General features: G+C 49.3%; 7 protein-coding genes and 1 pseudogene across 12 annotated transcripts; 3 read left to right on the plus strand and 5 right to left on the minus strand.

The window, feature by feature from the left end:
* Nucleotides 1-73: 73 nt before the first annotated feature.
* On the minus strand, nt 74-5,573 carry LOC108158352 (mediator of RNA polymerase II transcription subunit 23; the record flags this gene model as incomplete). The annotated part of the gene is given in 17 exon segments (XM_033398532.1): nt 74-677; nt 734-874; nt 936-1,115; nt 1,117-1,591; nt 1,653-1,874; nt 1,945-2,168; nt 2,242-2,263; nt 2,266-2,567; nt 2,625-3,111; nt 3,182-3,355; nt 3,433-3,809; nt 3,867-4,069; nt 4,127-4,213; nt 4,269-5,034; nt 5,036-5,228; nt 5,280-5,373; nt 5,436-5,573. Coding segments are annotated over 17 exon segments (4,476 nt in total), but the record flags the coding sequence as incomplete, so codon positions are not given.
* A 6-nt stretch (nt 5,574-5,579) lies between these two features.
* Nucleotides 5,580-6,841, plus strand: LOC108158360 (probable GDP-L-fucose synthase). The gene is given in 5 exon segments (XM_017290614.2): nt 5,580-5,750; nt 5,805-5,919; nt 5,975-6,324; nt 6,326-6,524; nt 6,584-6,841. Coding segments are annotated over 5 exon segments (957 nt in total). The 5' UTR covers nt 5,580-5,625; the 3' UTR covers nt 6,752-6,841.
* On the minus strand, nt 6,804-7,932 carry LOC108158363 (OCIA domain-containing protein 1). Its single transcript, XM_017290617.2, is given in 4 exon segments — nt 6,804-7,133; nt 7,189-7,413; nt 7,416-7,662; nt 7,718-7,932. Coding segments are annotated over 4 exon segments (765 nt in total). The 5' UTR covers nt 7,778-7,932; the 3' UTR covers nt 6,804-6,900.
* Nucleotides 7,933-8,082: 150 nt separating this feature from the next.
* On the plus strand, nt 8,083-11,179 carry LOC117192425 (ATP-dependent zinc metalloprotease YME1L-like). 4 transcript variants are annotated; one of them, XM_033397094.1, is made up of 9 exons: nt 8,083-8,266; nt 8,366-8,784; nt 8,843-8,902; nt 8,962-9,154; nt 9,218-9,310; nt 9,412-9,494; nt 9,554-9,870; nt 9,925-10,315; nt 10,375-11,179. In XM_033397094.1, the coding sequence occupies exons 1-9, from the start codon at nt 8,240-8,242 to the stop codon at nt 11,036-11,038; spliced, it is 2,247 nt and encodes a 748-aa protein (XP_033252985.1). In that variant the 5' UTR covers nt 8,083-8,239; the 3' UTR covers nt 11,039-11,179. The 4 variants fall into 4 exon arrangements, with proteins under 4 accessions (XP_033252985.1, XP_033252986.1, XP_033252987.1 ...); XM_033397095.1 differs by having other exon boundaries at nt 8,084-8,266; nt 9,557-9,870; XM_033397096.1 differs by having other exon boundaries at nt 8,085-8,266; nt 9,421-9,494.
* Nucleotides 11,180-11,314: 135 nt separating this feature from the next.
* On the plus strand, nt 11,315-12,334 carry LOC108158364 (ER membrane protein complex subunit 8/9 homolog). The gene is made up of 2 exons (XM_017290618.2): nt 11,315-11,610; nt 11,693-12,334. The coding sequence occupies exons 1-2, from the start codon at nt 11,413-11,415 to the stop codon at nt 12,101-12,103; spliced, it is 609 nt and encodes a 202-aa protein (XP_017146107.2). The 5' UTR covers nt 11,315-11,412; the 3' UTR covers nt 12,104-12,334.
* A 2,004-nt stretch (nt 12,335-14,338) lies between these two features.
* Nucleotides 14,339-20,046, minus strand: LOC117193524 (annotated as a pseudogene).
* Nucleotides 20,047-20,259: 213 nt separating this feature from the next.
* Nucleotides 20,260-22,961, minus strand: LOC108161005. Of its 3 annotated transcripts, none has more exons than XM_017295311.2 (6): nt 22,062-22,961; nt 21,758-21,951; nt 21,510-21,672; nt 21,091-21,199; nt 20,843-21,024; nt 20,260-20,767 (listed from the first exon to the last, which is right to left on the minus strand). In XM_017295311.2, the coding sequence occupies exons 1-6, from the start codon at nt 22,117-22,119 to the stop codon at nt 20,688-20,690; spliced, it is 786 nt and encodes a 261-aa protein (XP_017150800.2). In that variant the 5' UTR covers nt 22,120-22,961; the 3' UTR covers nt 20,260-20,687. The 3 variants fall into 3 exon arrangements, with proteins under 3 accessions (XP_017150800.2, XP_033254161.1, XP_033254162.1); XM_033398270.1 differs by having other exon boundaries at nt 20,260-20,770; XM_033398271.1 differs by having other exon boundaries at nt 20,696-20,767; nt 20,833-21,024.
* Nucleotides 22,962-23,186: 225 nt separating this feature from the next.
* LOC108160989 (fork head domain-containing protein FD3) lies at nt 23,187-25,512 on the minus strand. Its single transcript, XM_017295293.2, has 2 exons — nt 24,708-25,512; nt 23,187-24,598 (listed from the first exon to the last, which is right to left on the minus strand). Exons 1-2 carry the CDS (start codon nt 25,022-25,024, stop codon nt 23,542-23,544), a joined length of 1,374 nt encoding a protein of 457 aa, XP_017150782.2. The 5' UTR covers nt 25,025-25,512; the 3' UTR covers nt 23,187-23,541.
* Between the last annotated feature and the right edge of the window lie 229 nt (nt 25,513-25,741).

Here is a 25,741-nt window from a genome sequence, read left to right on the forward strand (position 1 = left end):
ATCTCAGACAACTTCTCTGTTGTGACTCATTCATGTGCTTCGAGCTACCAGGAAGAAACACCTCCATTAACCAGTACACGTTCATATAGGATTATTGAATAAATATTTTAAAATCGGCTTAGACTTGGGCGCTTAGCTTATCAGAGAATAATTTAAGCTATAAATGGTATTATTACTTACAAGATATGATGATTAATGCGAAAACCGGTACACGACAAGATCTATTAATACTAATATATTTAACTTATGCTAGAGCTAGGTATTACGTCTGGAAGGGCTTCTATATCTAGTTGTGCTGTTGCTGCTGCTGCTGCTGTTGTTGTTGCTGCTGCTGCTGTTGCATGTGCTGCATGTACATTTGCTGCTGTTGGTTGAGCTGCTGTTGCTGTGGATTGCCACCACTACCCAGTGGAACACTCGTTGTTTGCGCCGCATTCACCTGTTGCTGCTGCATAGGTTGTTGCTGCTGCATGGACTGTTGTTGCTGCTGCATGGGTTGCTGCTGCTGCAGCATGGGCTGTTGCTGATGCAGCATAGGTTGTTGTTGCTGCTGCATAGGTTGTTGCTGCTGATGCATAGGTTGTTGTTGCTGCTGCATAGGTTGTTGCTGCTGTTGGTGTTGAGGTTGCAGCGGGGATTGTGTTTGATTTGTAACTGAATTGGCATTGCTTTCGGCGCTAAAATAAAGTTAGAATAAATATTCACGTACTTTCCTTTGTGGCAAAATGCTTACATCTTCTCCGCGTGAATATCCTCCAGATTCAGATACGATATAAAGCGCAGACGCATCTGTAGCAGGGGGCGCAGTCGTTTAATGATTGCCTCCGATTCGTTTTTGATAGTGTTCCCCACATGGATGTACTTGATGTGGTAGCTGCATGCGATTAGATGTTGATTAATGTTCAATCATTTTAACAAGAATGTATAATATTTACAGGAAATCGCATATCTGATCCACATATTGCAGGGGTCTGGATCCGCTATGCTTATCGACGACCTCCAGTATCTCATAGAGCAAGATCGCAATGCCCGCCACAGCATTCGGGGTCTCTAGCTCAATGCGTTTCATGAAAGGACCGAACACATGGCAGAGATAGAGCAGCTGCTGCTGTGTGGACGCAGGGTTTCAGTTTCTCCTTGATGTTTCTGGTCATGGCTGCCAGCTTAAAAACCCCCATGTGGTGGAAGACCGAATGGGCCACTGCCAGCACCACAGCGTAGCTCTTTTCCAGCATGGCCTCGCGCACCGACTTGAAGTTGAACAGCTCGAAGGCATTGAAGCGATACGTCCAGTTCAGCATGTTGGGTGTGTTCAGCATTTCCTTAAGGCGGTCGTAGATGCCGGTCCAGTAGGGTTCCGGCAGGGCAGCCATCACGATTCCCACTGCATTGATGTAGTTGTGGATCTCCTTCTGCGGAATAACCGCATAACCACTAACTATCACGTCGATTAGGTTGTTGGCCACCAGAGCGGGGGCCACTGGGAGACCCAGAAGCTCTACACACGTCACATAGAGCGCATGGGCGGGAGCATTGGGGAACTCGTTGAAACGCCAATCCGTGGTGTAGAACACGTTCTTCCCGCTGATGGCTGTACGAGGGAAAGAGAGATTAGCCTGAGTGTCCGTTAACTAACCTTCATTTTAACTTACTTTCTGATAGTCGCTTGATTAAATTCATGTAGTAACTCAGTTCTGGGTTCCAGAGCAAGTCTTGATTTTGGAGAAAGACCTTATAGGGCTCACTGACGCTCCAGTTTGGTGGCCGAATATCACTGAAGGCACCTGTAATCGTGCTCATCAACGACGGTGGTCGTTCCCGCAGGATGCGCTCATAGTAGTGCAGGGTGTTGTACAGATAGGTGATGGGTCTATCTGCAATGAGAACCGCCAATCGTTAATTCTTGTTTTGGGGCTGCAGTGGCAGTGGGTAGGGGGTACGCACCATGAAACTTGTAGAGTATGCTCAGATGATCAAGTATGAAGCCCAAGATTTGGTGGACATTCGGAATGGTGAGCTCAATGAAGCGATGCACGACCACATCCAGCACGGGCAAGAAGCGCAGGCAGACATTGCTAAAGTATACTGGAAGGGCAAGGTGCGAGGCAGACTCGTCGAGGGCAAACTATTCGGGATACTTCTGGTGGAAGGAAAGATGCTTGTCCTGCCTAAAAGAAAGAGAGAGAGAATTTAAATAAAGTTGCCCTCTCTGCCTGGACGTTGGAAATCACAAAATCTTACCAGTTGCTCTGCTTCCAGTGTCGGGATTGTTGTCTTTGCAGAATTCCTGCACCCTATTTCGAAGTTCGCTGGCTTTTAGCAACAGCAGCTGAATGATCAGGAAGCAGACCTGCGCCTCATTGCCCTCGTGGGTGCGCAGGGCCAGGCAGTGCACCACGCGGTCAATGGTCACCACATTGAACTTCCAGATCATGTTGTTGATAGTGTCCACGCACTTGTGGATGAAGTCACGGCCATCCGAAGAACTGGCCACCTCTGCGACCAGGTAATCGCAGAACTTGCGCAAATGCGTTGTCAGTGCCCGGGCACTGATTCCCTCAAGGATCCTGAGATAAGTTCAGTGTAATGAAGACCGGAAATGTCGGCGTTTTAAGGCTACTCACTTGTAGGCCACCGGACTGATGCTCTCCGTTTCCCAAATGATCTTGAAGAGCAGGCATAAGAACAGGGGATTTGTAGTAGGGCGCAAGAAGTGGGCAATGATGTCGTTCTCGCTGGTCATCGAGGTCCACGTGCGGTACTCCTCCTCCACGGACTTCAGCTGCTGCTTGTTCTCCGGCGGCTGGGCGTTCTATGTGAAGTACTCGCTCAGGGCTGGCGGGAAGCAGGCAAGCGACTGCAAAGACCAGGAATGGGGCGTGTGCTGCATTATGTTTGCCAAAAAGTCCTTGCACCAGCTCTGCATCTCGTCGCCGCCACCATGCACATGCATGGAGCGTGCCAGCGTCAGGATGAGCACACGGTTCAGCTCCTCGCTCTCGTTGGACGCCACTGCTCCCGGCGACTTGTCGTTAAAGTAACGCGAGAACTGCGGCTGAAACTCCGCCGATCCAATGCTAGTAATCAGGCGCAGGCCAGTCGATTCGAAGCGACGTTTTACAATTGGTAAGAAGTGATTAGATCTTCCCCATTTGATTTACTTACAATAGATTGACTTACCATAGATTGAGCTGCATTTTATTGGTCTGCGGCACCGAGGAAAGCGAGGGGAGAAGCGACAGTAGCTGGACACGGTAGTGTGTGGGCACATGGTGCAGGCGGTATGAGAACATTTCCATCAGAGTATGTAGCATAGCCCAGGCGTGGTTCTTGAACACTATGGGCATTAGTTGGCCTGGGTTTTTGGGAAATGCGTACAATTTATCACCGTAAATATCAATTCTATCTGTTGCTTAGCGAGAGAGAACTCACTCAGGAATCCCTTGACGCCAAGCGACTCGATTTCCGTATAGACTAGAAGTCTCGCGTATGTCTCGAGCAGCGCTGCTGCCGGCACTTGACCCTTGGTTTGGGCCTGCTTCAGCATTTGCGTGACGAAACTGTGGATCAGCGACATTTTGCTGTGCACTGTGAGGCTGTCCAGCACTGCCACCGAAAAGTTGACGGCTGGTATCTGGGCGCCATTGGGGGACTTGGAGGTGCCATTGAGGGCCTCCAGGAGAAGACCCATGGGTCGTCCGAAGTACTCCTGATTGGTCGAGTATGCATTGCACACAAGAATGATGCGGAAGTCGTTGCCCAGAGTCATGTTCATCATGGTGTTTGGGGAGACCAGGTGCTGCAGGAAGCTGTGGAAGGATTCAACGGTTACTGCCTGTTTTTCACGACAAGACATGGCTGCTTACTCGTGGTGATTCTTCAGGGCAATGGGCAGCGGTCGAGTAATGTTCATATTCTCCACACGGGCCTTCTTCATTAGATGGATCCACACGCAAATTGGGGCCATTTGCCGGACCATAGACGATTTGTTGATGTCCGGCAGCTTGAGCGGCTCCTGCTCCGGATACAGCAGATCGAAAAGCCTGAACACGGGCAGAAAGTTGGTAATCTGGAATAGATTCGCAGTAGATTCTGTTCGTTTTTTAAATTCTGGCACTTTTCCTACAGGATTCTTTTGAATGCTGCCTGAGATGAATTGCAGAAGGATCCACATCAACTGGTCGCGTCCCTTGCGTAGCTCCAGCTTTGAGAGCTGCCGGGGAAGATACACATAGTAAAAAATGTATTGTTCGTTCAGTGAAGCGTACCTTCTCGTGCAAAGACAGGACAATGTGCATAAAGCTGACAAACTGAAAGAGCACAAAGTAAATCAGCTGCGAGGAGAGATGTAGCCAGACCCACTCGTTGGGTGTGATGTGTTCGTCGGAGGAGTTGAAGCCACTGCCTGCAGTGGTGTCATTTGCCTCAGTCATTTCCATGGCATGGATGATCAGGTTGACCAGCTGCTCCTCCAGTGCATTGTACCGCTGCTTTTGGTGCTTTTGCAGGTTCAGCATTTGCGAGACCATCTCGCGCGAAAACGGCTGCTCCAGCACATAGCGCAGCAGGGGCCGCTGTTCCTCCAACAGCTCCGGCTCGTAGGGTAGACTGACCTTGAAGTTGAACTTCAGGGTATTGTGGTCCAGGCGCCAGGAGTAAATCATATGATCGGCGTAGCCAAAGTGCTCCACAATAGGCAGCATGTTGGCGTGTCCAATGATCGATACCATCTGGGCCGTAGTGCGGAACTCCTCGACAAAATCAGTCATCAGCTTGTTCAGCTTCCAGTGATAGGGAAACGGCCGCATTATCTCGTTGGCAACGAAGTAAGCCGGCAACAAGCAATTATTCCGATCAAACAGGAAGCGCAGTATCTCCTCCACGGCTAGTAGCTGCGGCATGTAAGTCACATTGACGTTGAGGGGGAACCACTGCGCCTTGTCCCGTCACACCTTCATTATCTCGCGCACTCCCTTGTAGTCCACCTGCATGATCACCTTCTTAATAAGCCGAAAACTTTCTATCCAAAAGGTCTTCGTAGTCCAGTTTCTCGCACATCAAGACCTTGTCGCAGAGCATCCAAGCTGTTATCACATGCGCGTCCACCAGCTTTACCAGCGCGGCCATCATTACTCTCATATGGTAACTAGACGCGCTGGCGGCCCGCAGCAGATACAGCCGCAGGACGTGCTCCCGATGCTCCTGCGCAACGTTTCCGAAGGCCGTAACTGCAAAATACATTGGTCAGACAAAACAAGACCACTGGTAGTCACTCATACCCAAATCATTGGAGAAATTTTTAGCCTTGTCCTCTTCGCCATTTGGCTTAAAGACGATGACGCTTCCAAAGGCTTCGTCGATCGAGTCTACTTTCTGTAAGAGGCAAAAGTATTAGCTCTGCAGATTTCCTTCGATTCCGGTGCTCCGGGCCTTACCAGGAAGTCGTTTACGGTGTCTATTAAATATTTCGCATTTCTCGCCGCATAAACAAAATTCCCGACTGGCCCCGGCTCTGGCGACAATCGATAACGCACGCCAATTGATGTACGATAACTTTTGGCCAGCCCTGGTTCACAGCTGCATGTAAACTTTGGCTGGAATTGTCTGTCTGGTCGGTGAAAAACAATGAAAAAGGTGCTGGTTACAGGTGGAACTGGCCTTGTGGGCAAGGCCTTAGAAGCTATCATCAAGAAACAAGGACCCACGGAAGAGGAATGGTATTTTGCCGGGTCCAAAGAAGCCGACTTGACGTGAGTATTGTTGGAATCGGCACACGTCTCTGAATAAAGCAAACATCTTCATAGGAATCTGGCAGCCACGCAGGCACTGTTCACAAAGGAGAGTCCCACGCATGTCATTCACTTGGCAGCCATGGTTGGCGGCCTGTTCCACAACATGAACAATAATCTGGACTTTTTGGTGAGCAGCACGGGCCTTAAACATGCCAGCAAAATCTAACGTTCCTTGTTCACAGCGAAAAAATCTGTTGATCAATGACAATGTTCTGCAAACGGCCCACGAGCAGGGATGCATCAAAGTCGTCTCATGCCTGTCCACTTGCATATTCCCGGACAAGACCACATATCCCATAGATGAGACCATGGTCTACAATGGTCCGCCACACCCTTCCAATTACGGATACTCCAACGCAAAGCGACTGATCGACATTCAGAACCATGCGTACAACGACAAGTATGGACACTTGTACACTTCTGTGATTCCCTGCAACATTTTCGGTCCCCACGACAACTACAAGCCCGAAGTGAGTCACGTCATACCGGGCATGATCAATCGCATGCACAAGCTGATCACGGAGCAACCCGATACGCGAGAAAGTCTTCACAGTTTTTGGCAGTGGCAAGCCTCTGCGACAGTTTATCTACTCCCTGGATTTGGCAGAGCTGATGATTTGGGTGCTGCGGAACTACGATAGCGTCGAGCCAATTGTTCTGAGTGTCGACGAAATCCAGGAAGTTACCATCTTCGAGGTGGCCCAGGCAATAGCTACAGCATTTGAGTTTAAGATGAGGAGATAGGAGCACCCCAGGGGAAACTTTAATAATAATTTCTTTTCCTACTTTAGGGTAAACTTGTCTGTGATACAACAAAGGCGGACGGGCAGTATAAGAAGACGGCGTCCAATGCTAAGCTCCGCAGCCTACTGCCGGAGTACACATTCACGGACTTTGAATCGGCTATTAAAACATCGGTAGAATGGTACAGAAGCCACTATGAACAGGCCAGAAAATAGCTCCGATGTGAGGCTGATCCGAGTTTCCTAATGCACAAGCAACAAATGTAAATAAATTCCTTATTTCTTCAGAAATTTAAGGCGATCAAACTCAGTATTTATATCCAACAAACGGCTGTAATCACTAACAAAAGCACACGGTGAGTAGCTCAGTCTTGCCAGGAGTCGCCATATTTATTTTTATTCGGACGTCCAGTGGCTGCTTCTGTTGCTGGCTCGACAGGACGCTGCCGAACGGGCGCCTGAGGCTCGTAGGGCTTTGAGTAAGGACTTTGCTGATGCGTCGCGTACCCCTCTCGATTCTTCTTGCGCAAATCTTCATAAGTTTGTCCTGGCTTTGCCGGCTCCAAAGGCAGCTCAGTGTCCATCATTTGGCCAGATGCTGTTATTAAAGGAAGTTTAAAACATTCACAATGAAATTAGTCAAGATTACTCACAGTCCAGGCTGGGCCGGTATATGTCATCTAAGCCAGCCAAAGTCGGCCGTGATTCAGTGTCCAAGTTCAGAGCAGTGCTGCGTGAAGGCTTGTGTCCCTCATCGGAGCTGGGCGAGAAGGGAGCCAATGTAAATGCTCGGGTCAGACTCTCGTCTGGCGAGATGGTGTTGATGACACCACCACCCTGTCGGCGCTGGCGCAGGACTTCGCCTAGGCGGGAGTCCGCAGCCGCATTATCTTTTCGGCGCACTTTTGCTGGTAGCTGAACTTGCCCACAAAGTAGCCCAGGATGACACACATGACCACTTTGGGAACAGCTCCGTATTTGCTATTGCCCTGCAAGTAGCCGTTCTTTACACCAAAGTAGGCCAATAGCCCCAGACCAGAGCCAAATGGCAGCGAGCGCTGGAGGAAAGATTCGGTGTTGCACTCACGTAACGCCTTCACCTCTTCAGCAGAGAACTGATAATCTGCCTGAAAATTAACGATTGAATTAAAGATTTGATGAAACAAAATCCATTGTACTGACCAGTGGGTGCAGATTTTGTTGCTGAGGCGGTCGGGAGCCATCACTCAACGGCGAATCCATGATGACACAATTTAATGGAGAATTTATGAAATAGTTTGTCGGTATAGAAGATTGGGGGCGGCCGGCTCAGGTTATTTGCCAGCCCTGGCAAAAAGCGGAAGCAGCACTGTCTAAATGCGCGCGCCGTTTTAGCTCTTTTCAATTATGATGTACATACATATTAATGCGGAAATGATATTGTCATTTTGTAGTCAACCCTAAACACAGACAAAAGGCAGCGCAAAAATTGTCAAAAACAGAAAACGCATTTAGATACTGTAACATAAAATATAATACAAATTGCTAGCATTTTCGCTATATTCGCGTGCAGGACTGATGACAAGCACAACAACTAGTGCCAGGGATGCAACACGCACGCAGATTATGACATTTTCGCTGTCAAGTAAAGTTACAGCTGTGTCGTCTGCTGGCCCGATCCAGAGCCTGTTATTGTAATTAATTAAAGTTTTATATTTTTTGGAAATGTTCTCGGCCACCACACACTCTGTGGTAAGTGTGCATGTGCGCGCCGCACGGGCCACCAACCACCGCCCGTTGCCGCTGATCCGTTTATCACTGACGCTCGTTTCCTCTTACGTTTAATGACAGCCCTACCTCTACCTTGGCAACTTTAGTAGAAAACCACACTATTACACTGTGAAGCGTACCAAGCTGCCAGGAGGAGCTGGGGCGGCGCGCCTTTTTGCTGACAAATCAAAGTCGTCCACACAGCCAACGACGACGGGCAAGTGCCATGAGCTCGTGCTGGAGTTCAAGAACCTGCTCAGTCGGTCGGGCGCCAACCTACAGAGCATGGTGGAGAGGGCTGTCAGGCCGAACGGAATTCTGAACGCGGTGCTGGTGAACGATGCCTTCGCCAAGGTGACTCGCATGCTGCCCGCCATCGGAAATGTTCACGTCACGTTAGTGGAACCAGTTGCACAGATCGGCCATGATCAGCAAACAAATTATCAGTTTGAAGTCTCTTTGGACGGGCAGGCAGGCGCCCAGTCTATAGGCGCACACGTGTAAATCAATCCATCCATAACTCCACTTGTTCCTTGTTAATCTGTAATTCAATTTCAGCAAAATGTATCCAATCGTAACGCAAAGTCTTCTAAATCCGCTCTTCTCCTACCATCAACTGTGAGTACCAACGAGGCAGCCGAGGACACGGGCGATTGTTAACTTTGATTTTCCAACAGGAGGCAGTTACGCGGCTTCAAGACGGATCGCTCCATAGATGCGGAGCAGAAACGAAATCCAACGATGACGTCCAGACTGAAGAACGCTCTGGGGACGACATCACAAAAGCTAGATGGGGAAACCAACATTCAGGGGGAGAAAATGAGAAAGCTACTGTCCAAAGCCGAAGGACACGGAGCCACCCACAACGCGGTAAGATGCAGGGCAGTCTTGATTGGCTGGATTGGCTAACTCTTATATTCGTTTAATTTCCAGGAGAACCTGAAGATTGCATTTGCCGAGGGGTATTTGGCCGCAGCAAACTCGGAAGATTCACCGAAAACGGGCAAAACAATGAAGTATCTGAAGGTATTATTTAAGTTCTGCCAATTAAATATTTTGGCACATTCCCTGTCCGTTGGAACCTCGTCGCCTAATTTCTCAAATAATGCCCAGTAATTATCACACAGATATTTCAGACACTCATCGTTGTTGTCGTTTTTATTGGCATATTCCTGAGCTTCTTTACCACTTCGAACGGTTCCGTCTTTCGGTAAGTCGTCGCATCAATCCAGGCGTCGCTAGAGCAGTTTTAATGTTGGTCGCTTTTAGTAGCATTCAGCTGGGTAACCAGGTGGAAGTTGATCCGGAGGAAATCAATGTCACATTCGACGACGTCAAGGGCTGCGACGAAGCTAAGCAGGAGCTCAAGGAGGTGGTTGAGTTCCTCAAGAATCCCGACAAGTTCTCGAACTTAGGCGGCAAGCTTCCAAAGGGTGTGCTCCTGGTTGGACCTCCAGGAACTGGGAAAACCCTGCTGGCACGTGCCGTGGCAGGCGAGGCCAAAGTGCCATTCTTCCATGCCGCCGGACCTGAGTTCGACGAGGTTCTCGTTGGCCAAGGCGCCAGACGTGTGCGAGACCTATTCAGTAAGTACGATTCGCTACCTTTAGAGACTTCCATCTAATCCACACCTTCTGCAGAGGCGGCCAAGGCTCGCGCTCCGTGTGTGATCTTCATCGATGAAATTGATTCGGTGGGCGCGAAGAGGACAAACTCTGTGCTGCATCCGTATGCGAATCAAACCATAAACCAGCTGCTCTCCGAAATGGATGGCTTCCATCAAAATGCTGGCGTCATTGTGTTGGGTGCCACCAATCGCCGTGACGACCTGGATCAGGCTCTACTGCGTCCCGGTCGTTTCGATGTCGAGGTGGTGGTATCCACACCAGACTTTACTGGCCGCAAGGAAATCCTCTCTCTGTATTTAACCAAAATTCTGCACGATGATATTGATCTGGATATGCTAGCACGGGGCACCTCTGGGTTCACGGGTGCAGACCTGGAGAACATGATTAACCAGGCGGCATTAAGGTGAGCTAGATTTAACGGGAATGACAAGTGAGTGGAACTAAGAATGATATCCCTTGCAGAGCGGCCATCGACGGAGCTGAGACGGTTAACATGAAGCACTTGGAGACAGCACGAGACAAGGTACTTATGGGCCCCGAGCGCAAAGCTCGCCTGCCCGATGAGGAGGCAAACACTATTACGGCCTACCACGAGGGTGGCCATGCGATTGTCGCCTATTACACAAAGGAGTCGCATCCCCTGCATAAGGTAACCATCATGCCCCGCGGCCCGTCGCTAGGACACACCGCGTACATACCGGAGAAGGAGCGATACCATGTCACTAAGGCCCAGCTGTTGGCCATGATGGACACCATGATGGGCGGACGTGCTGCCGAAGAGATCATCTTTGGATTGGACAAGATAACCTCGGGAGCCAGCAGCGATCTCAAACAGGCTACCTCCATTGCCACACATATGGTCAAGGATTGGGGCATGTCGGAAAAGGTGGGTCTGCGTACGATTGAGCCAAGCAAGGGTCTGGGCACCGGTGAGACCCTGGGACCAAACACCATTGAGGCGGTGGATGCCGAAATCAAGCGCATCCTCAGCGATAGCTACGAGAGGGCGAAGGCCATTCTGAAGAAACATACCAAGGAGCACAAGGCGCTTGCCGAGGCTCTCTTAAAGTACGAGACTCTGGATGCTGACGATATCAAGGCAATATTACACGACAACCAGACGTAGTTTCCTCTTTTAACGATTGCCCTTGGTGAGCATGGAGCCGAACTGCAAACAATTTTTTAGTTAAACCGGAAAACTAAAAGAAAAGATATAAAACTAGAAAGGGACGCTGACGGACAGTTAAGAAATAAAATGTTATACATATTTTAGTAATGTTTTCCATCATGCACGTAGTATAAAATTTAAATTTTAGTTTGAAATAAATATAAAATTGAAGTCATTTTATCAGTTGTGTTGTCCACCGATAACATTTTCGATACCAAAACTGCACAGGTATATCGATGTTGTCTCCAGCCCTGCGCAAAGGCCAGCTAATTGATTGAACGGGACCGTGTTTTTTTCTTCTTTTTAATAAATTCCTAAAGTGATCAAATAAAATGTGCGACTACAAGATATCCGAGCGCGCATACACGAAGCTGATATTCCATGCGGCCAAATATCCCCACCAGGCAGTGAACGGTCTGCTTCTGGCCGAAAAGACATCGAAAGGGTCGCTGGTGGAAATCGTTGATGCAATACCGCTGGTTCATCAATGCCTGCACGTCACCCCCATGGCCGAGATTGCCCTTATGCAGGTGGGTTGCGGGCTACACAAGCATAATTGCCCATTTCCGCGCATCGTGACATGTGTGCTGTGCTCACAATGGGTCATTTCAGATTGATGCCTATGCAGAACAGGAAGACCTCGTGATTGCCGGATACTATGCGGCCCCAGAGAACTTCTACGACAACCAGATAGATAAAGCGCCGGCCGTAAAAATCGCTGACAAGATCCAGGAGAACTTCAAGCACGCCTGCCTCGCTTTGGTAGACAACAAGCTGGTGACTTTGGAGCATAATCGTGCCGCCATTCAGGTCTTCAGCTGTGCGGGCGACTCTGCCCGATGGTCAAAGGCCAAGTTCACACTGTCGCAGTCGGCACAGACACTGGAGGGCGTCTCTCTGCTGCTGAAGCGGGGCGCCATGCGCGACGTGATTGACTTTGACCATCACCTGGACAACCCGGAGAACGATTGGACCAACGAATTCCTCAACCAGTCGCTGAACGACTTGCAGAAGCTTTACTAGTCACTGTCGCCACGCCCCACTTGGTAAAAGGGGACCGTACCCCTATTGTAACAATATATGTATGTTATAGTTTAGCAAATTCGCATTCGAAAAAGCACAGAGAAGCAGAGCCGGAAATTCAACCTTGCAATTTAATTTATTGTAATTACAATTGGGTTTCAGTAATCTTTAGAATAATGCTTATAAGTTAAATAACATTCAACTAATTAATAAATAATCAATTCTTTCATATTTCTGTCCCAGGAGTATACGATACGTCGCGTCCCGAGTCATTGTCCGTGTCCGTCTGTTGCTTCAATTACGAGCATTCGTATTCCCCCGTTCAGTCCTGTCCGACTATGGTCCTGTGATGTTGTCCCACTATGCCCTATCCCGTCTGAAGTTTGATAGTAAACCTAAGCGCGTTTACAATTAATTTAAATCGAGAATAATTTTGATCTTGGTTTGCTTCTGGCATGTAAATTTAAATATTTTACAACAATATTGTAATTGTAATTGTAATATCGCGATTGCTGATTATACATAGGGTATACTGTATACATAATACGTATGTGGATATATCGGAGATCAAGGGTATCGTATCGCAAAAACGTTTATTAATTTCAGTGTATTGTACGAGTATATTTTTCCCAAACGAACTCTTGAACCATACAATAAGTACGAGTATAGGGAACGTAATATAACGATTAAGAGATTATGGGAATTGGAATTGCAACTGGAACTGGCTGACATCTGCATCCGTCTTAGTATTATTTGATTCTCTTCTTGCTATATGTATATCTGTAATATCATTTGCAGTATTGATTTCTGCCTGCTTTTTTATACCCGATACTCAAAATGAGTATTGGGGTATATTAGATTTGTGGTGAAAATGGATGTGTGTAACGTGCAGAAGGAATCGTTTCCGACCCCATAAAGGATATATATTCTTGATCAGCATCAATAGCCGAGTCGATTGAGCCCTGTCTGTCTGTCCGTCTGTCCGTCCGTCCGTCCGTCCGTCTGTCCGTCCCTATTAGCGCCTAGTGCTCAAATACTATAAGAGCTAGAGCAACGATGTTTTGGATGCTACAAAAATATTTCAAAACTTCGCCCCGCCCACTTCCGCCCCCACAAAGGACGAAAATCTGTGGCATCCACAATTTTAAAGATATGAGAAAACCAAAAACGCAGAATCGTAGAGAATGACTATATCTTTTAGACTGCAGAATCTGAATTGGATCGTATTATTATTATAGCCAGCATCAAGAAAACAATTTCATTTTTTCTCGCCCTGTCTCTCTCTAACACACACGTAGCATAGGCGGCTTTGCTTAGAGTAAAACATTAGCGCCTAGATCTCAGAGACTATAAAAGCTAGAGCAACCAAATTTGGTATCCACACTCCTAAGATATCGGACCGAGACGAGTTTGTTTCAAAATTTCGCCACACCCCCTTCCGCCCCCGCAAAGGACGAAAATCTGCGGATATTCACAAATCTCAGAGACTATTAACGCTAGAGTAACCAAATTTGGTATCCGCACTCCTGTTAGATTTCACTATAAAACGTATATCTCTTAATTTCGCCCCACCCCCTTCCGCCCCCCAAAAGACGAAAATCTGTGGCATCCACAATTTTGGAGATACGAGAAAACTAAAAACGCAGAATCAAAGATAATGATCATATCTATCAGGTTGATGAATCTGGATCAGATCAGATAATTTTTATAGCCAAAAGGAACAAATCAATTTGCACTGGCTACGCAGCGCCCGACGTCACGCTCAGACTGATTTTCTGTCTCTCTCGCACGCATTCTTTGTCGTGTCGTTTAATATTAGCGGCGTCTGCCGGAGGAGAGCCTTACTGACTAAGTATCGGGTATAAATGTAGAGTTGCGGTCTCCGCAGCAACTCACAACGTTCCCCCTCGTTTTTTGCATAGATTTGTATATTCCTCGAACAATTCACATCCAATGTTCGCTTGAGGATGGCCAGATGGGGATGCGTGTTTGTGGTATGGTGTGTGCGCGTGTTACTCATGTGGCTATACGAGGGCGGGCGCATTTTGATTATATCCTAGCTATACAAGTGCGTCCTGAACACGCAAGAATTATCAGTTTGTGTGTGGCTGATGTTGTATTCGAGTCGCAGGCTTGGTTGGGTTCTCGGTGTTGTGTCTTGTGTGCCGTCATCACATGCTATGTTAGTTGATCTATAAGAATGCAATGCGGATAAGTTATACAAACGGTAGCAAGGCTGCAAGATTGTGGACAGCTGCAACACCCAAACTGAAAAACGGTTTTGCAATTTATAAATTTCTAGGATGAGTAAGCCACACTGCCCTGCCCCATTGAGATCGCTTGTGTATGTATTAATGTATGTGTATGTGTGTTTGTCTGTCTGTCTGCAGATCGGGTGTAATCTATTACGTGGCAGACGATTATATCTAGAGCTTGTAACCTCTGATATTTACCATTCCCGAGGACAGAGAGTTGATGGCATCTTCCACGGTCGGCTTGTGACGATCGAATTTAGATGAGTTTATGGGCGAGAAGTTGTCTACGATGGTAAGCGTGAACGAATAATACATATATACAAATAGATATAGAAACACAAAAAGCGATTCAAAAGAAAATGTCAAGTGCCAATTACCGAGATCACCACTCGAACTGGAGTCCGTAAAACTGGGTGTGCCCTCTGTCCATGTGGGAGTGGAGCCCTCACCTGATGCCGGCGGCGTCCAGGCCAGTCCGCCGCGAGACCCATACTGGCTGCTCGAGGATGTGTCCACCGCCAGCAGTGTATCCAGATGCACCTCAGAGACGCTGAGCACACAAAGCAGAGAGATTGAAAAGATTGGAACGATCAATGGAAACAAAACAATCAGCGGCTTACCTCACAATATACTCCTTGTAGGAGCCTCGATAGGCGGGTCCGATGTTCATTTTGCGGTCTAAGTACTGGGCCTGCTGCTGGTAGTACGCCTGCTGCTGGGACTGCTGATGATGATGGTGATGGTGGTGGTTGTGGTGAGACCTGCGCCCGATCGATGATGTGCTGTTCTTGTTCGAGCTGTCCTCGGAGATGTCGTCGAAGGCAGGGGGAGGAGTCGAACTGCTGGATGGAGTTGTGCCTAGCGATACAATGAGCAGAGCAAACCATAGGAGAACATACAATGAGTGGCCGGCCGGAGAAGAAGTAACACAGAAATAGCAATAGAGACTGGGGTGACAGTGACTGTGACTGAGAATGAGTGTGTGCCAAGCGGGTGCAAGCGTGCCTAGCCGGAGCATTTACTGCTGTCCCCCAATCGATGACCCCCTCGTGTCCTGGGAGCCTCGGGTGTCGCTCTCGGGTATCGTGGATGGAGCTGCTTTGGGCGCCCGTCTCTTTCCTCGCTTTATTGGCTGCGGCTTCGGGGGCTGCTTCTCGATGCTCGCTGGAAGAGGCGGCTCGGTAAGCTTGGGCTGTGGCCGCCTCGGGCGGTGCGTTGATTCCAGCTCCCGCTTCACCTCCAGGAAGGCACTAATCGACTGCAACAGATTTTCCTCCTGCGTGTCGCTGAAATCGTCGCCCAATGCCAGATCCGCGTTGTGCAAATAGCGACTGCGCTTCTGACGCCGCTGCAGCTTATCCTGAAGATCCCGCCGGGGCGAGCGCTGGAAGGAAATGCTGCCCGAGGAACGAGATCGTGCAGAGCGATAGCTCTCGGGTCGCAATGGGTGGAATCGTCCCATAATTGAAGCCGCTGAGGAGCGACTACTGTGCGACACGAAGCTGTTCTGCCGCTAAAAAATGTCCACGTGGTTGAGCACGCGCGGCTGCTTTCGTCGGAAGCTGCTCTCCAACCGGGGTGTGGAGTAGACCGACTGCTGGGAGTCGCGTCGTATCTGAGAGGATCTTCGCAGAAAAGTGACCGACAGTGGAGGGATCGCGATCGCCCCTGGTGGTGTAACGGGAGCAGCGGGGTCAGGGGCATCGAAGAGGTCATGCAGCTCGAGCCAATCCTGGACGTTACTGGGCGAGCGACGGTCGCCAAAGCGGGGCATGGTATCCCTGGGCACATGCAGTGTGTGGATCTGTGTTGGGGCTGGTGGTGGATTAGTGTGCAGTTCTGTACCTGGCGTCGAGCGGTCCTGTCCATCCCGGCGACGAGGAGATCCTCGTGGGGCACTGGCGGTGGTACCCGAGCCTTCAGATTGCTGCCACCCCCTGGAGTCCGCTGTTTGACGGGCGGTGGCATCCTCTCACGCTCACGCTCACCAATCCCACTCCCACTGTCCGTTGATGATGGCCCGGCACTAGCTGCTCCGAATGCCGCTGAAGCGCTGCCGGGCGTGGGCTCTGTGGTGGGCAGCTTAGCCGGCTGGTGGATCTTGCCACTGCTGTGGGAGTGCGAGGCATGCATTGCTGTGGAGATGCGATCGAGGATTAGGATCGGGGCGAGGTCAATAGACAACCGTACGCGGGAAGGGGATATGGGTTTCCACTTACGCCTGGTGGAAGCCTCGTTGTCGCTGTCAATGGAGCGCTGTATGGCCTTGGAGAGGCTTTTTCTTTTCGAGGGCGAATGCTTAAGCGCTAGAAGATGCAAGCAGAGGGTGGGATTAGAGGCGAGAATGCTACAAGGGGGTAGGTGGTAGGTGTCAAAAAGCACAGCCTCCAAAGCAACTACGCAAAGCCAAGGAGCAATACGGTTGCCAGGGTATGCCAGAAATGGACACTAACGTGACATTCAGAGACATGCTTTTGCGTCCGTTTCGAAATCATACAAAATATAGTAAATGGTGAGTGATTAATAATATCAAAAGATAACTGAACCGTAAACCGAAAACTGAATACTGAAAATTGTACAATATTTCCTTTACCTATATAACTGGTTACCAAGGTACGAAATTTTCTGTGATTCCCCTTTATCTCGGGGAGATCCACTATATGCGTAGGGTACGTAAGTGTGAGAGTGTGAATGCATTCGAGACATATTCAAAAAAAAGAAAGCAGAGAATAGAGCGGATATTGGATATTGATATATGTACGTATGATTTTCGATCGCGGATCAGATCGGATCCGGAGTCTACGCAGGCCAAGGTGTACCATATTGCATTTTTGCTGCTGCACATCAATCGATCAATCAAAATTAGCAACATACTAGTGTACAGTGTGTGTGTGTATTAGTGGGTGTCGGTGTCAGTGTGGGTGTGTGTCTAACTTTATATCTACGGAAAAACATCTGAGGACACATCAATCAATTGCCCACAAAAATGCCATACAGTACGAGTACTCAGCCGAGAAGTACTTAGACGCGCTCTCTGCCCACTTACGGGAGGGTATCTTTCGGAACACGGTCTTAGCCATGAAGTTTTGAAATCTTTGAGCATAGAATGAGGGCCGGCAGACCGAGACGGTTTCCTGGGGAAAAGAGATGTCGGATTGAAATGCGAGCTACGCCTTAATCCCAACCACACCTCACCCCATCATGTATGATGCTTTTGAATGTGTGCTCCAGCTTCTTCTTCAGCCTGTAGGATTGCAGAATGTCGATGATTCCGATGTAGAGCAGGAGACGCTCGCCCTTTTCGCTGCGCGCCGGTATGCCACCGGGCCTGAAGATGAGTGGAGATGAATGATCTGATCAGCTCAGAGATCGGACAGGAGAGTCAAAAATAACTTACGGAACATCCTCCTCGTCGTCGATGGGTTCGCTCTCCGCCTGAATGCTCTCCATGGCCGTGGAATGCGCCACCAGACGCTGCCGATTAACCGATCTGTATGCCACACTGGGTTAGCTCTTGAGTTCGTGGGTTTATCAGCGTGGAAATGGGCGGAGTACTTACTTGTTCCGACTGATGCCCGTGGCAGCGTCGCGATCCTTGCCATCCGCCTCCTGGACGTCCGGCGGATCGTCCACATCCACGTCAGAGTCCTCGGCCAGCGGTGCCCTAAGAGGCTTCCTGGTCTCGCTCAGTTTCTCTTTCAGCGCCACATCCAGATTGTGCACGCCCAGAAGCAGCGAATAGTCCATGATCTTGAACGACTCCAGAACCGTGCAGTCCCGCTGAATGGTCTTGATCAACGCCGAATAGGTCTCGGCCTCTAGAAAAATCCCATTGGGGTGCTGCTCCATGAAGTCGAGGTCCTTGTAGGTGGGCGACTTCTTGGTCCGCTCCGCCTTGTTCGCCTTGCGCTTGAACGTCGATCCCTTCAGGTCATACTTCAGGTGCATCCTCACCGACGAGGGCAGCAGATTGTTCATAACCACCAGGCGTATGTTTTTGGCATTGCTCGTCTGAAGGCAGTATAGTCCGAAGAACTTTGGCAAAAGCGTACGCGGATTTTGATTGAGATTCATATAGTAACTGAAATGGATCAGGACGAACGGATATGGTGAGTTAGCTATCTATTACGCCACAATCGAAAAATGTCGGTGCCCACCCAGGCAGTAGTTTCTGTAGGAATTCACCCTCCTTGTGTTGCACCGTCTTGATGATGAACTCGTCGTCGTTCGTCAGGTAGAATATAGAGCCGGAAGCACCAGGATTCGACAGTTCTCGCAGCGGAGAAGTGCACATGGACATCTGGGAAAAGAGTCTCCGTCAGTGGGAAGCGCCGGCACAAGGGCTGCAGCATCGTTCTCACCATGAAGTCGTCTGGTTGGATGCCAAACAGATCGCGAAAGTAACGGAAAGCTATGGGGGCGTAGATCTTATATCGAAATTCACTGTAGTGGTGGGCAGGTGTAAGGCTAGAACCCTCTGGCGGAAATGTGATGCTCTCGATCTCCCAGAAGTCCATCATTAGTAGATCCCGCTTGGGCTTCGATGCCAGGCTGCCGACCTGTTGGGAAAATTCAGATGATAAGAACACCCTGTCGACCCTTTGGATTAGCTGAATAAACGCTGGATAATCTCACGGTGTGTTGGATGCCCAGTTGTATGGAGCCCATAATCTGCGATGTCTGTATCTTCTTGTACGTAATCTCGCCGCCCTCGCCAACACGTCTGTGCCCAATCTTTCGCTCCTTGTCCGCCTTGTTGTTGTTGTTGACCGTGCGCAAGGGTCGATTGCCCAACTGAAAGTAATTGAACCCATTATTGTACATGATTTACGAGTAAATACGAGTGTATGGGGTGCGTTGCAGATATACTTACCTCGGGCGATGAGTTACCCACATGGTCGTTGGAGGCTAGTTTGGAAAAGCAGTTTATTATTAGCCTTGTTTCATGTTTAATTCAGCCCGTGACGTATTTTAGGCCAATCACCGCTGGACAAGCCTCTCCCCTCCCCCACCTTCCCCTCGCCATAGCCGCGCCCTTGACCGTCCCATGCACGCAAGAAACTTTCCTTTGTTATCAACTTTCGCCTGCCTGTCCATAGGTTCGTACAAATATGAACCTATGAGGTCTGTCATTGTCCGTCCGCCAGTCAACCAGTAAACTAGTACGCCTGTCCCTGGCTGTCAGTCTGCACGTCAAATGGCGGAGGGGAAGGTGGCGCTGCTGCTTCATTCCTACGCGCGAGACACATGCGCCAGGGGCGCACACTTCCATTTGCCATTCATTGATTTGTTTGTCGACTTTCTTTGGCCTTTTGTCTAGTGGAAATGAACTGATAGGGGGTACTGATGGGATATTTACCATTGCTAGGATCCACTGGCTTTGCCTGCGATGTGGAGGAGCTGTCCATGTCGATGGTGTTGATGGTGTCGCCATCGCCAGAAGCCATCGTGCCTGGCCGAAATTCTCTTCTCTATATTTCCCCTAACCCTTAACCGTTAACCGTTAGTAGTACATTCTGCTTTGGCCTTGCTTCGGATTGAAACTGTATTTGGAGCTGCTTCTATGTTGGCCCTCGATCCTATATATATTGTTATCCAATCCACTGGCCAGAGGATAGCAGGAACCTTGGTTTTTGTCTGGCTATGCTATGGCGTTAGTTTTTTGCTAAGATGTTGATTCCGCTGCTTCTGCTACTCTACTGCATCTGCTGTCATTTTCACTGCATACTCATGGGCAGCCTGGAATGCCCTTCCAGCCTGTATGTGCGCATGAACCACGAGCCCACTCCGCTCCAGGGCTGCACACCCACAACCCAGAGTTGCATTCGGAGGGAATTCATATACCAAGTTTGAATTTCTAAATTAGTTTTCTTCCGCTTTTTCAGTTGATAAGAAGGCGTATGGTTTAATGCACTTTTAACGTTTTCTTTTCTTTTTGTTTTCTTTATTAGCGTTTCTGTACTCAATTAGACCTATACATCATATATAACTATTATATATATATATTTATTTATTTATGTGGTAAATATGTATATGAATACAATAATTTGTTATGTTTGCGAGTGTGTTGCTGTGTGTGTTTCTCGAGTTTGGGTTTCGCATGGAGTGTGCTCTGTTTTTTTTTTGTGTCTAGTTTTCGCTTTGATTCGTTTCGATTCCCTTACAATTATATGCATTTACAAAATAAGCGCTTTTTTTAAAAATACCGCAAAAAATTACGTTTATCCGTTAAATTTCTATTAAAAATGAAAAGTCGTTAAACACGTCTATACGAAACATAAAAAAAAAAAACAAATATAGCCTACACTACACCAAAAGACACTACCAAACTAACTGCTTAGAGCTAGGGATGCGATCGACATGACCACGGCGACCGTTGTCCACTTGCGTTGTATAGTTGAGGCCTTATCTGCTGGGGTTATCAGTGGTTAGTGATCATCGTTCCACGTGGGGATCGCACCAGCTCCGTCTTACCTCTACTTACCATAGAAAATAGTCTCCCGGCGCTTGGTGTAGTTCGTGCCGATCAGGATAAACGCACAGGTTATCGGTGTGGGGGATTCTAGTTGATCTCTAGGAATGCGCGTACGCACAGTCATGCTGTAGAGGCCACTGGGGTCCTGGTCCAGCTCCGTTAGCACCAAATCCAGTATATGGGTGTCGAACCTGCACAAATAATACCGAGAATTTTATTAACCGTTGCATGACGCCTTCCAATAGATATATTCTTACATGACCGACAGTATCGGCTGTGGAAAGACGTGTTGAACCGCACACATTATGTCCACATCCGACTGTGGGCCGCCCATTCGTGCCTCCAGCATGAAATCCGACTCAGGAACTGCCAGCAGGGAGATGGTGAAAAATCGTGAAAATTAATCAAGTGTCAGACAAAACAAAGAAATATCCCAAAGAGAAAAATAAATGAAGAATATCAACGACAACAGGCGGTTACCGTTCCGTTCCGGCTGCCGCAGTGACTGCCACCTGACACGCATGCAAATATGAAAGGGGAATCACACGTGGCAAAAGCTCACACCTATGCAAACACGGTGAGGGGAGGATGGGGCAAGGGCAGCAATCCAAGTCGCCTCTCTATACCCATACCCACTCCAACACCTCCTCCCAGCTATAGCACCCGTGACACCCACCGATTATTTGTAAGCGGGCACTCCGCTTGTCCGTGGTCTCAAAGGTCTGCACGGCACAGGTGTACTCCCCCGTCATGTTCCAGTCGGGATTCTTTATCGATATAACACCGGGACTGCCCTCCATGCTGAATATTTTGGTGTCTATCTTCGACTTCATGAAGCCCTACAAGGATAAGTCGCAAGGAATTTTATGTTAATTATTTTTTGCCGCCCTCTGAGGATGAGGAGGTGGAGGGACAATGACTCACCATGGCGAATCCCTTCACAGAGGGTATCCATTGGTAGATGGAGTGATTGTTGAACAGCCACTTCAGCACAAATCCCTTCTCGCTCGGCTCTATTTCGTACTCGCAGTTGAGTACCAGAGGATCGGGTTCGTTATCACGTTCGAGTGTGTAGATGTGCGGCACCCGCATATTCGTGATGCGCACCGAGTGGGTGACTACGTGTTTGTCGGAATCATCAAAACAGAACGGAGAACGGATTAGTGACTGGAATCAAGTGGTTTTTGCGATAATCCCCACACTCGCGAGTCTGCATCCGCGCACTCACCTGTGAGGAACGTCAGCCAGGCCAGCAGCGTTGCGCACAGGATCCTCCCGCCCGCCATGTGCACTGCCTAATCTTCGACCTGGTCCGGGTCCGGAGCCGGGTCCTCCTCGTTGTTGTCGTTGTGATGCTCTTGGACGCTCCGTTGCTGCTCTGCACTCAGGCTGCAATCGGCTTATTCTGGACGTTAATTCTTTTTGTTTTTGTTGTCGTTGTGGGATGCTCCTCGGTCCGGGTCCGGGTCCAAAGCCGCCTAAGGACGGGGACAGCCACAGCCACCATTTGGGCTGGGAATCACACTTATTATCACCAACATCTCATCACAGAACAACAGTTCGACTGGAACCCGGGGGCTCTTGGTGGTTGCACAATAAGGAGGGTGAGGTGAGGAGGAGCTGTGCTGTGCTGTGCTATGGCGTTGGCGGGGGTGGCATGGCTGATACAAACTTTTCTCATACAAACGATGAGCTCAGCACTACGAGCGGCCCCAATGGTGGAGTTGGAGTGTGCACATCCCTGGCGGCTCGCCGTGTGCTCCTCTCTGTCGCCTGCTGATAGCGCTGCACTTCGTCCACCTTCGATTATTGCACTTGCAGTTCCATTTTATGGCTGGCAATTCAAAACTTTCCACATATACAACACTTTTTGTTGGTGAAAAATCGACTTTTTGCTCTGTGTGAACGGAACGTGTGCGAGTGTGTGTAGAGTATAAGCAGCGGACGAGAGTGTGTACGTGTGGGGGAGAATTGTGCCAAAACGGTGTGGAGTTCGTACGGAGTAGTACTCGTATTCACGGCGTATCCACCGCGACCTGCGTGGTGTACTATGTTCTGCTGGATACCAATAGTGTTGGTATCTTCTATTTAACTGTTGTCCTTTTTCCAGCGCATCTTTTAATGTTTTAACACTGGAATACAACGGCCTACGGCCAAAGAAGAGCTTTTGGTGAGCAAGGTTTTCAATCGCCTCTCTTTGTGGCTGTCTTGCGCTGAGCTGAGCGGCTGCTACTGCGCATGCGCTTCATTTGATAGTTGACAGCTTTCACCGTTAGACCACTGTCGTTTCTCGACTGTAGCCCTGGCTGCAGCGCGCGCTCGAATTCGATTATAAATGGAGAACTGCCCTTCGTTAGTATGTAGTGGTTTATTAAATTTTCAATAACATCAGCAAAGATCTTAGAGTCTAATTAATATTTAATAGTATTTCTCTTTTTGTTACACGCACCCATAAAGTACTACACAAGTACTATGTATAGATACGTACTATGTATGTATGTACCTCTAGAATTCACTTTAAAAGTATGCTATAGATGTGCAATGGATCAGATTTACACAGTTATATATATTCCGATATACATGTAAGTGGACTCGCAACTATAGCGTTGATTTGGTCGCATTAAAATCTTGTGCTCTGGCATTCTACTACTCCTACAGATACTGATCACTACTGGCTGTCGGACCTGGCTAGGTGCTAGGGCTAGGGCCTAGTCACTCGCCTCGTCGTGACTGACCGTGCGACGGTGCTGGTGGCCGATGAGCGTCTCGATGCGGAAGTCCTTGGCATGGCTCTGCTTGATAGACCGCAGGTTCGCTGGCTCTCCGTCGTAGCGGCTCCTCGGACTGGACGTTAGAGCCTGCACTATAGGGCTTCTGGAGACCTCGGCATGCTCGAAAAGCAGCACATCCGCTGGCACGTCCAGACGTTTCGTGCACGCACTGTCAACGGAGTCCGATATGTGCGAGTCCTCCTGATCGTTCTCGTTGGCGCTCTCCACATCGATCTTGTCCTCGCATGAATCGTCGTCCGCCTCTGCCTCCGCCTCGGTCTCTGCATCAGCCTCCGCATCGTCGTTGTTCACATTGAGATCCATGTAGCCACCACCGGCCGGAGCACTGATCCGCTCACCGTACTCGCCATGACCGGGAATTCCAGCGGCGGCGCTGGCCATAGTCGCCACATCAAAGGGGTAGGGACTTTTGTACTTGCTGGCTCTACTACCAGCTCCGCCACTGCTGTGGGGCAGAGCATCCACGGCACCGGCATCCGCTGCTTCCACAGCACGTGCGCGATTTATGAAGGAGAGGCGATCGAACTTGTCGCCGCCACTCTGGCTGTTCTGGTAAAGGGATGCCTCGGCGTTGGCGAAAAAGTTGAACTTCTTGTCGGCCCGCAGCGCCGTGTCGAAAACATCCGCGGGGGAGTGCATCACGTCAAAGTCTCGGCTGCTCCCGTTGAAGTTTAACACATTGAAGTGCACGGGGACCAGGGGCACAGGCTTGCGTATCCAGAAGGGGGACAGGGTGCCGAACACCGCTGGAAAGGAGAATCGTTGCATTGTGGGGGCCCGCTTGTACCGCTTCCGCCGTCGCAGGAAGCTTCCATTGTCGAACATGTCCTCGGCCAGCGGGTCCAGTGTCCAGAAATTGCCCTTGCCCGGGTTGCCCGGCTCGCGCGGTACCTTGATGAAGCAGTCGTTCAGACTGAGGTTGTGCCGAATGGAGATCTGACAAGCGGGAAACTTGTCCTTGTAGTAGGGAAAGCTGCAAGTAAATGAAAAATGACGCTTACGATTTTCCCGCTCGATCGACTGTTGCCGTCGGCACATGCCCCAGTTACCTCGGTCGGACAGGACGGACTACGACTACTTACCGCGACATGATAAAGTCACAGATCCCGCTGAGAGTCAGCTTCTTGTGCGGCGACTGGAGAATGGCCATGGTGATCAGGGCTATGTAGGAGTACGGTGGCTTCACCAATGGACCGCCTGTGTTGCCGCAGACATCTCCGCCGCTACCACCAATGCCCGACGGCTCCTCGCTATCGTCAGATGCTATGGACATGGCATCCACAGCGGCGGCGGATCGCGAGGAAGCACTGCCGCCGCCACTCCGCTGACTCTTGTGCAACGGCGGCGACAGAGAGACGCTGTCGTGCAGAGTGTGCATGGGATCCGTGCTGGTGTGCATGATAATCGTATGTCTAGATTCTAGATGGATTCTATTCTTGGTTCTTATGTGGTAGAGGACGCAACACTTTCGCTTTGATGTTTACTCAGGAACTGTGCTCGATTTTGCTTATTCACTAGATTCACTTTGCGTTTGAGTTTGAGTTTGAACTGGAGTTAGAATTGAGTTTGAATTCGATTTCCAATAGGCCATGTCACTACACTAGCAACTCGCACACTGTTTCGTTTCGTTTCGTATCCGTTTCCGTTTCCGTCGGGGCTTACTGATAACTTTACATGACGCTTGGGGAAACAAAGATTTGAAGGCTCGAAGCTCGAGGGAGATGGATACACGGGTCCGGTCGTCGTGTCTGTCTGAGGCGGAATCCGGTTGCCAAATGTTAACTGAATCGCAACGAAAACGAAAATCCTCTCGCCCAAAATGTTTTTCTACATAACTCAAACATTTATTTTATGGAAAACCGCTGTCGCTTCCTTTAACGCTTCCATGGGCTTTTGTGTCGCCGCTGCTGTGTTTTCGTATCTCGAATAACTGTGATTCTACGACAACGCGACGTCGCGTCGGCAGCATCCCTGCAGCAGACAGCCTCTCCGTCTCGCTCTGGCGGGGGATGAGATGTGCCGTAAACCAATCTATGGCCCAGCATGCTATCCCTCTCTGGCGTATCGCTGCTGGGCTCTCAGTCTCCGTCTCTCTCTCTCTCTCTTTCTCTCGCTC

This window comes from Drosophila miranda (genome assembly GCF_003369915.1).
Source record: "Drosophila miranda strain MSH22 chromosome Y unlocalized genomic scaffold, D.miranda_PacBio2.1 Contig_Y2_pilon, whole genome shotgun sequence".
Lineage (NCBI taxonomy): Eukaryota > Metazoa > Arthropoda > Insecta > Diptera > Drosophilidae > Drosophila > Drosophila miranda.